At 43.4% G+C, this 10,494-nt stretch overlaps 1 protein-coding gene across 1 annotated transcript; it reads right to left on the bottom strand.

Annotated features, from left to right (window-relative positions):
- Positions 1 to 6,333: 6,333 nt before the first annotated feature.
- On the bottom strand, positions 6,334 to 9,636 carry LOC113201461 (antigen-presenting glycoprotein CD1d-like). The gene is made up of 6 exons (XM_026415219.2): positions 9,427 to 9,636; positions 8,879 to 9,184; positions 8,304 to 8,582; positions 7,537 to 7,815; positions 6,538 to 6,640; positions 6,334 to 6,440 (listed from the first exon to the last, which is right to left on the bottom strand). The coding sequence occupies exons 1-6, from the start codon at positions 9,485 to 9,487 to the stop codon at positions 6,419 to 6,421; spliced, it is 1,050 nt and encodes a 349-aa protein (XP_026271004.2). The 5' UTR covers positions 9,488 to 9,636; the 3' UTR covers positions 6,334 to 6,418.
- Positions 9,637 to 10,494: the final 858 nt, after the last annotated feature.

The raw sequence follows: 10,494 nt of genomic DNA on the forward strand, positions 1-10,494 counted from the left end.
GTTCTGTCCTGTTCTCCATAGTCCAAAGTTTTGCCTGAGGTCCTGTGTGTTTCGCATGTTTTATTAGCAGTAGTTCTGATTGAAGCCCTGATACGCCCAGCAATGTGTCTGAGGCTTGTGAAGCTAGCACAGTGCAGTCACTGCTGCTGTTGCCACCACACACTGCATTTGCTTTCAAGTGCACGGTTGTCAAGGTAACGCCAGAATTTGCGCCAAAGGTAAGAAAGGCCGCCCTTTGCTGTCTGCTTCTTTGCCTGTCCTGCAGCTGCACCTGGTTCCCATGATGTGAGTCCCCCTGCGGCGCTCAGACATTTCTCCCACCTGTGTCTATGTTGCTGGGGCACGGCTTGTATCTAGTGACTTGTGTCCATGTCCCCCAGGGCCGTGGGCCCCACATTTCCCTGGCCACTGGGCCAGTTGGCATGAGGTGAGACGAGGGGAGAAGGTGGGCATGGCTGCCACCACCCCAGCTTGGGCTCCTCCCAGGAGAAAGCGCCTGCATTGCTGTGCCCTGGGAAGTCAAGTCTTCCCAGAGCTTTCCATTGGTCACATTCCATCTGATTTGTCCACTTTGCCCCACCCAGGGTATCACATGTGGGCGTTTTGCCCTTTGTCCTAGGGCCACATGGATGTCCATGGTGGGGTCGTGTCAGCAGTGCTGCCATTGCGTGTTGCTCCCAAAACTGTCCGAGATGTACAGATCTTGCCCTAACTGTTCCTGTTTGGAATCCCTCAGGGGCAGCGCCACCTGGGTGCTCCTGGGGATGTCCCACTAGAACTCCGGATCCATAAGTGGGCCAGCTGTCCCACTCACGTTGCCGCAGCTGTGCCTCTTCCCTGCTCTCTCCCCTCACAGCTCATGGGTGCCCCAAAAATCCCCCAATTCAAAAGCGGTTCCAGGGGCAGATGCTGGTGCTGGCAGGCCTGCATTTGGCACCTAGGCCAGGTTATCCAAAGGGTAGAGCCCTGCATCTGTGTGAGAGCAGCTGACTTATAGTTCACTCGATTTTACTTTTTGGTAAGGATGCAGTGAGAGGCTCAGCAGATTTATCTGCCCAATTCAAGTTGTCGAAGGAATTCTGGAAAGCAAAAATCAAATCAAAAAATTAAAAGATACTTTACTTTTTTAGAAGCAGAGAACTTCTGGAATTTTAACATCCCGCAAATAAAACAATCTCTCCTCTCTCCCTTCATTCTCTAAATATTAAATTTCCAGTACATAAATTTAAAAATTCTTATCCAAAACATTTCAAACCACAAAAAAATCCACATTAGTTTCACAATAAGTCATAAAAAGTGTGCTTATGAGTGAGGGATGCACTTTGACCTATGCATTTTATCAACTACCTTAAACATCCCAGAGAGGCCTCCGTTTATCGCCATCTGTCCCAGCTGGTGACCTAATGCTCAGTTCACAAATCTGACTATTCCAATAACTTAAGAAAACAGCAAAGAAACCATGAAAACACAGAGAAGTACCTTTTCAAAATCCTGGATGGCTCTCCAACCTTAGGGGTCCATGGGAAAAAAAAAAAAAAGAGAGAGAGCCACTGGAATTCTTTATTCTTATATAGGGGACACACAAGGAGAGGTTCCTTGGAACATTCTATCCCAAAAAGGGCAAAGGGATAGAATTACAAAGGAACAGGTGAGTGGAGCTCAACCCCACCAGGTGAAGCCAACTCCTGGAGCCCAGCCTCATTATCCTAGTGGAGAAAAAGCCCAAGTTATTGCTGGGTGCAATCATTGTTCAGTTCTCTTGCTCAGGACTTAAGGGTGTGTATTTCCACAGCAGCCCCCAACAATGGATGAAAGAAAATAAAGGGACACAAATAGAAAAAGAAGAACTCAAACTATCACTATTTGATGACAACATAATTCTATAATTAGGGGATCCCAAAAATTCCACCAGAAAACTTCTAGAACTAATAAATGAATTCAGCAAAGTAACAGGATACAAAATCAATACCCATAAACCAAAAGCATTTCTGTATATCAGTGACAAATCCTCTGAAAGATAAATGAGGAAAACTACCCCATTTACAATAGCCTCAACAGAAATAAAATACTGGAGAATCAACTTAATGAAATAGGTGAAAGACCTCTACAATGAAAACTGCAGAACACTAAAGAAAGAAATTAAAGAAGACCTTAGAAGATGGAAATATCTCCCTAGTTTTTGAATAGGCAGATTCATATTGTCAAAATGACCATACTACCTAAAGATGTAAAGCAATTCCAATCAAAATTCCAATAACATCTATCATAGAAATATAAAACTCATCATGAAATTCATCTGGAAAAATAAGAGACCCAGAATAGACAAAGCAATCCTTAGCAGGAAGAGTGAAGCAGGTGGCATCACTGTACCAGATCTTAAACTATACTACAGAGCTATAGTAACAAAAACAGCATGGTATTGGCACCAAAATAGACTTGTAGACCAGTGGCACAGAATAGAGGACACAGAGGCAAACTGATATAAATAGTTATACTAGACAAAGGTGCCAAAAACATATTGAAGATAGCTTCTTCACCCAATGGTGCTGGGAAAACTGGAAATCCATATGCAGCAAAATGAAATTTTACAAAATTCAACTCAAAGTGCATCAAGGACCTAGGAATTAAACCAGAGACCCTGTGCCTACTAGAAGAAAAAGTAGTCCCAAATCTCCATCATGTCGAATTAGGCCCTGACTTCAACAAGACTCCTATAGTACAAGAAATAAAATCAAGAATCAATAAATGTGATGGATTCAAACTGAAAAGCTTCTTCTTATTAAAAGAAACAGTAAGGCAAAGAGAGACTACATAATGGGAGCAAATTTTTACCACACACACATTAGATAGAACACTAATCATTAGGATATATACAGAACTCAAAAAACTTAACACCAAAAAAAAAACAAGTAACCCAATTAATAAATGGGCTAAAGAAATGAACAGACACTTCTCAGAAGATGATATACAGTCAACAAATATATGAAAAAATGTTCAGCATCCCTAGCAATTAGAGAAATGCAAATCAAAACTACTCTATGATTTCATCTCATTCCAGTCAGAATGGAAACTATTAAGAATACAAACAGCAATAAGTGTTGGCAAGGATGTGGGGGGAAAAGGAACGCTTTTACATTGCTGGTGGGACTGCAAATTGGTGCAGCCAATCTGGAAAGCAGTATAGAGAATCCTTCAAAAATTTGGAATGAAGCCACCATTTGACCCAGCTGTCCCACTCCTTGGTTTTTACCCAAAGGATAATACAATGATACAGCCACATCAATGTTTATAGCAGCACAATTCACAATAGCTAAACTGTGGAATTAACCTAGATGCTCTTCAATAGATGAATGGATAAAGAAACTGTGGTATATATACACAATGGAATATTACTCAGCATTAAAAGAGAATAAAATCACGGCATATGCAGGTAAATTGATGGAGTGGGAGAATATCATGCTAAGTGAAGTAAGCCAATCCCAAAAAACCAAAGGCTGGATGTTTTCTTTGATATGTGGATGCTGATCCATAATGGCAGGAAGCATGGAAGGAATGGAGGAACTTTAGATAGGTCGAAGGGGAGGGAAGGGAAGGTAGTGGACATGGGAGTAGGAAAGATGGTGGAATGTAGACATCATTACCCTAAGTATATGTGTAAAGTCATGAATGGTGTGACTCTACTTTGTGTACAACCAGAGACATGAAAAATTGTGCTCTACATGTGTACCATGAAGTGAAATGCATTCTGCTGTCATGTATAACAAACTAGAATAAATAAATATATTTTTTAAAAAACAGTGACCAATTATTGTAAATTAATTTCATACATAAAATTAAAATGTATGTTACTCATACACAAAGGTTGAGAGGGGAAAAATGGAACTATACAACTGCACAGTTCTTAAATATCTATTATGTGATATAATGTTATTTAAAACTAGTCTATGATACAAAAAAATTATAGTGAATGCTGGAGCACTGATGTACTTATAGAAACATAACTAAGAAGCTACTCTTGGTTGTCAATAAAGTGCTAAAAAGGAACAAGAAAAGTGGGACCTATAAGAAACTAATGGCAAGACAGTAGACTAAAGCCATACCCCATATTATATTGTCATAATACATCAAATTATATATAGTACATTACATGCATTAATATAGTGTATTCATATACTATATTACATGCAAATGGTCAAAACATTCATTAAGAAGTCATAGATTGTAATAAAAAAGTAAAATCTAACTATCTTCAGTCTATGTAAAACACACTTTAAGAACAAAGACAGCAGTAGAATAAACTGGACATAACTTTCCTACCTTCATATATGAATAAATGACCTATGTAACTCCACATCATGTACAACCACAATAAAGGGATCCTAATTGGAAAAAGTTATACTTATTCTATGTATGTATAATATGTCAAAATACACTATACTCTCATGTATATCTAGAAAGAAATAATCAATAAATAAATGAATAAATCAAACTAAAGTTCAGAGTCGACGCTGGTAAAAGATATACTTAGCAAAACCTGAAAAGAGAAAACAAGGGTGACTATTTTAATGTCAGAGTAGAATTCAGGAGATTTATATGTAATCTTATATATGCACATAATAATAGAACTTCAAAAAACCTGGAGCAAATAGAACAAAAAGTTAGAAATGAAAAGGAAAACATTGACATCCACAAATATAGTTGGAGATTTCAACTCTCCTATCTCAGTAAGTAATAGAGCAAGTAAGCAGAAAACCAGTAAGGATATAGAAGATTTGAAGAGCAACCTCATGGACATTTATAAGGCAGTTCACCCAACAGCAGAACACTTTATTTTCAAATACACATGGAATACTTTCACAGATAGACTGCATACACCAAACAACTCTCAGCAGATTTCAAAAGATTGAAATCACACAAAATCTATTTTGGGAATTAAACTCAATTCCAATAACTAAAACACCCACGCAAAACTAGCAAACATTTGATAATTACGTAATGTAGTATTATTGGGCAGGGCAAGGTACTGGGGATTGAACTCAGGGGCACTCAACTACTGAGTCACATACCCAGCCCTATTTTGTATTTTATTTGGAGACAGGGTCTCATTGAGTTGCTTACTGCCTCACTGTTGCTGAGGCTGGCTTTGAATTTGTGATCCTCCTGTCTCAGCCTCCAGAGCGTCTGGAATTACAGGCGTGTAGCACTGCACCTGGCCATAATATACTTTTAAATAACCAATAGATTTTAAAAAAAAGACATACACCATTGAGTAGTTCCACTCCTTGGGATTTACTCAAATAAAAGCGAATGCACAAAAAGACAGGGCATAAATGTTCACAGCAGCTTCATTCCTGAGAGCCCAGGATAATAAATCACCAAATTTTTGTGACTAGCTTAATCCATAAATATTAGTATGTATTCCCATGTAAGGAAATGCTCCACAAAAACTAAAAGAAATGAACTAGTGATGAATGGAACGTGAATGAGTCTCAAACACATTGTGTCAAGTGAAGAACAGAAACATTCCATTCCATTTATATAAAATTCTCAGACTGGTAAAACAAAAAGAGGAAGAAAATAGATCAATGCTGACTAATGCTGGAATTAACAAGGAGACATGAGAGACTTTGGGGAACTAAAAAGTTTGTGTGAGCTCTGAGAAGATGGGAGAGTAGTTACATGGGTGTAGATATTAGTAAAATTCGTTGAACTATAACTAGGAGTGTCTTCTTGTACGCAAATTATACTTTAAATTTATTTTATTCCAAAAAGGGTTGAGAAACACTGATAATATTTTATAACGGGGGTGCTCAGGGGAGAAATACATCAGTTCTTCATCGCTCAGAAAAGTCTTTGTGGTGAAAGGGTGTTGAAAATGGATCTTGAAGAAGGGAAAAGAGACATGATCTGGGTGCACCCAAGATGAGACCAGTCAGCAATGTTTATTTATCACAAAGAATATTTTGTCCAAAGACAAGTTATCTTTTTAAATCACCTGTCACGTAAAATTCTAGATTTCCAGTTTTCGGGAGAAACATAGGCTGCAATCAAGCCAGTTTGATTGGGCACTTGACAGCTGGCCACTGCAGCTACCACCTTTGCAAAGGACATGTTTTTCCAGCTCAGGACAGACCCTGTCACTCCATGGCCAACCAGGGCACTGCTACCCCAGTGTTTACCTGCTCATTGCCAGCAGGTCATCAGAGGAGTTGGCGCTCCTCTTTGCACAGAATCACTTGGGCTTAAAAACTTGTCATACAAGGGAAAGGACTCGAACTCTTTAGATAAACATTAAAAGGATGTGGATGACCCTTTTCTTTTTTACTTCTCCAGGTTAACTCTCCATTCATCCTCCATTCCTAAGCAGGTTCTGGGGACCTGAGGTCTTGGGCTCCAGACAGGCAGGTGACCAGAAGACTCACAAGATGTCTTCATAGGAGCTGTGAGGGAAGAGAAAGGGAGACACCATTCAGAAAACAAGAACAGGGGAGGGAGGAGAGAGAGCAAGGGAAGGAGCAGATGGAGGGGGAGACTCACCGGTGTCTCCTGATCCAATAGAAGCCTAGAATGAGCACAAAGACTAGCACCAGGCAAGCCAGTACCACCAGGATGACCAAGCCCACAGAGGTGTGGCTCCCACCTGCAGGGGACACAGGACCCTGTATCAAGTTCCCTGGTCTAGCACATGTGAGGGGCCAGGTGCTGCCTTTTCCCTCCCCCCATTTAGAGCATCAACTTCTATTCCTCAGAAGTTTAGACTCCCCACCTTTTCACAGGGTCTAGGCACATCCACTACAGTTCATTTCACTATATAATAACGTAGCATACAGGTGAAGCTGTGTAGACAAGGCAGACCTGAATCGATATCCAGCTCTTCCACCTTCTATGAGACTCTGGGTACTTAACCTATCTCAGCCTCAATTTCCTCATTTGTAAAATAGAATAACAGTAACTGCTTCAAAAGGGAGTGCTGATGCTCAGGTAAAGCACTGGATGCAGAGTGGTCACGCCCCCACGCAGGAAGCACTCAGTAAACCACAGTCTCCTTGTTAACCTGCTTTTCGTAAGTCCCTGATCCCCATTCTGCTGGGAAATGAATCTTCCCAGGATCCTGTTTTCAGTTTTTATGCAGTACCGATTTTTGAACCCTAGAGTCTGGGGAAAACCACTGAGCTGTATCCCAAGCCCTTTTCTTTTATTTTGAGACAAGGTCTCCCTAATTTGGCTAGGCTGGCCACCTACTTGGAATTCTCCTGCATCAGCCTCCCCAGCAGCTGGGAATAGAGATAAGTGCTGTCATGCGCAACTTCCAGGGATTCATTCATTGCCAACAACTTCCAGATCTCTAAGATTATGAGTCCCATTTCATCTTGTATTAATACATCGGATCTCAGTCCTATTTTCCTCTTTACTGTGTCTGGAATCCATCCTTCTAGCCCTCCTAGTTGGTGTGCCAACTCCATCCTTCACAGTCGCTCCCTCTATGCTTGAGAACCACCTGCCTCCATTTCCAGCACAGCCCCAGCCCTTTCTCACCCCAGTAGAGGACGAGGTCCTGCCCTCCTAGGCTGCTGTGCTTCACCCTGCAGGCCAGGCCAGCCGCCTCCCCAGCTGCCACATCCAGGGTTGCTCTGAGATACCACGTGTCATCACCATTGGGCAGGATGTCACCTCTCTGAGTGCCCTGCTGCTCCTGTTCCCCTCGCATCCACGTCACCCACACGGGCTTTGGGTAGAATCCAGACACGTGGCACACCAGCAGCAGATGGCCAGGTCCAGGACTGGGGCCACTGGACAGCCAGGCCTCGGGCTTCACTGTATGCAATAAGGGATAAGGAAAGCATAAGGTGGGACCTCTGATGCAGAGTTCTCACCTTATGCTTGGCCTCTTCCAAGGTTCATGCTCCCCAAATGTCCACTTCTGGAGGTGAAGTCTCCAGGTAGCTTTGATCCCTTTGTGTCACCTTGTCCAGGAGACCCATCCCAGATACTCCTTCCCCTTCCCTGATCCCAGTGCCCCATAAATGCCCCCACCTCCCTACTCTAACACCCTGAGCTCAGCTGGAGCACACAGCATGTCTCAAACATTGTCTGAATCAATTCTGATCCACAGTCTTGATTTAATTCAACTCATGGAACCCAGCAGGTACTCAGTGACACTGGGTGATATCAACAAATACCCTCATGCCTTATCCATCCCCTCTATGTCTTGCTCTTTGTCTGATGCTTAAAGGAAAGCAAACCCTTGGATGGCAAAACCTTGAAGCAGCCTGAGTAACAGGAGGAGAGGACAACAGGTGAACCTTGTTTCTCCAGTTCTGACTTCCCTGTCTCTAGGACGCCATTGACATATTCTGGACAGATGTCACTGAAGAGCCACTGCACTGTTTTCCTTGTCCCTTGGTCAAGGTTGAGCACTTTGATGACCAAATCAACCCACTGGGGGGCCTGTGGGACAGGCTCCCAAGCAGTTCCCTGGAAACTCAGGATATGTTCTCCTTGATATGCTACAAGGATAAAGTGTTCTGAGACGTTCCCAGGGTGCACCTCACAGCCACCAGACAGCTGCAGCTCCATGGGATCTGTGGAGAGAAACGTTTAGAAATCAAAGAAGGGTTTAAAAGAAGGGGACAAAGGAGAAGAAACTGTTCTGAGAGTTATATTGAGAACCCACGGTGGAGGGAAATAAGAGTCGGTGGTCAGGAGTAGGCAGGAACAAGGTGTTGTTTTCAGAAGAAACAGGAGCATCTCCAGGCAGAAGTGGAAATTCGAAGAGGTGCAAAAACAGAATCTCATCTGGTGGGAGCAGAGTCTCTCTTCTTTTTGTGCTCATTCTCAAGCCTCAAGTGCCCGCCCAGGATCCCATCCCTCAACTCACACTTGAAGCGCAGCATTTGAGCGAACTTCCGAATGTCTTTTGTGAAACTGCTTCGGAAGCCCAGATACAGGTGCTGCATTTTGTCCCACTGCTGGCTGCTGAATGTGCCGCGAGCCCAGGGCTTCACAAAACGAATAGTGTCCGCGGCGTTGCTCCAGCTGTGCGTCTGCAGCTCCCCCAGCCACGCCACGCCCTCCGCGCGTGTGGAGGTGTTGCTGGGAAAGGACGAGGTCTGGAGCCAGAGGAAGGTGAAATTCTTTTGCCGGACTGAGAATGAGTGAAGCTTGGAAGTGTACAGCGAGTGGCCTACGGAGCAGACAGCATAATGAGAAGCGCGGGGAGGGGCCGGGAAACAGCCTCAGGAAAGGAGACTGGGACGCCCGAGTGGTGATTGCGAGGCCAGAGCAGGTTCTCTGCAGGCTCCCTGAGCCCGGGATCCCGAGACCAAGCCTCACTCCTTTGCCCCCACCGTGGGTCTCCCTCACCCCAGTGCAACCCCTTTTCTCTGTGCTCTAGGGCGAGCTTCCCCTCGCCCTGGTTCCACTCACCCTCATAATTTCCCGAAAGCTGGGAAAGCACCCACAGCAGCAGGAACCACGCGCGTCCCATGTCGCAGGGCGTAGGAACCTCGCGGGCTCCGCGCAACAAGGGGCAAAGCCCTCTGCGCTCCTGTGCACGCCTCGCCACCTGCAGGCTCAGCTCGCTTCGCTTTGGGCAACAAACTCACTCCGGGCGGCTGGTGCTCTCCTTTTCGGCCGGAGGTCCCTCTGGCTCTAGGCTATTCCAGCTTCCCAGAGCCCTGATGGGGTGGGAGGAGTCCCAGCGCTGTCGCTCCTACGCTAGATTTCGCAATCACCTGGTCTTAGCATCTTTTTAGCTCATTAAACCGTTTGAAACAGAACTTGGGATGCTTTACAACTGTTTTCTTAGTGTTTTTTAAAGTACGTCAAGGTGTATATATGTCACAACTCGGACAGTGTTAAAAATGCAAAGAAAAAGGGAGGAAGAAAGGCTTGGGCTTAGCCGTGGATGTCTCCAGGTGGAAAGAACTACGGGTGATTTTAATTGGCTTTGCCCTTGTAAGTCTTCCAAAATGTTTACAAGTATAAGGATTTTATTTATAATAAAATAAAACACTGAAAGTGATTTTCTCAGTGGCATATTGAGAGAGTTTGACTAGACTGGCATTCTTTAGAGCGTTCATATCCCAAGATTCCTCCATTTCAGTGTTTCCCAGCTTCTCTTTCCTCCTATGATGGCCCTTGGTATCTTCTGAGCCAGCGTCTTCTCTGATTTCCTGACTCCCTTTAGGTTTTATTTTTGTTTCTTGTTTGGGTTTCCTTTTCTTTTCTTTTTTTTTTTTTCTTTTTGGCGGGGGGAGGGGGATACAAGCATATTTCATTGCACTTCACTTTAATGCTGTATTTTGTGGAATTTGAAGATGTGTGGCAACCCTGCATGGAGGAAATCTATTAGCACCATTTTCCCAATAGCTCAGATGATCTTAAACAGTTTTTAGCAATAAAATATTTTAATTAATGGATACACATCTTTTTCACACATAATGCTATTGCCCACTTACTGGAGTACAGTAATATGCCTGACTGTATGGGTGC

This window comes from Urocitellus parryii, chromosome 11, assembly GCF_045843805.1.
Source record: "Urocitellus parryii isolate mUroPar1 chromosome 11, mUroPar1.hap1, whole genome shotgun sequence".
Classification (NCBI taxonomy): domain Eukaryota; kingdom Metazoa; phylum Chordata; class Mammalia; order Rodentia; family Sciuridae; genus Urocitellus; species Urocitellus parryii.

Excerpts from the sequence above, each read along its gene's own strand:
- LOC113201461 (XM_026415219.2), bottom strand. The coding sequence starts at position 9,487 with ATGGGACGCGCGTGGTTCCTGCTGCTGTGGGTGCTTTCCCAGCTTTCG. Across the intron at positions 8,583-8,878 it reads TCAAATGCTGCGCTTCAAGT|ATCCCATGGAGCTGCAGCTG; the intron begins GTGAGTTGAGGG and ends TTCTCTCCACAG. Across the intron at positions 7,816-8,303 it reads GTCAGAACTGGAGAAACAAG|TGAAGCCCGAGGCCTGGCTG; the intron begins GTTCACCTGTTG and ends TATTGCATACAG.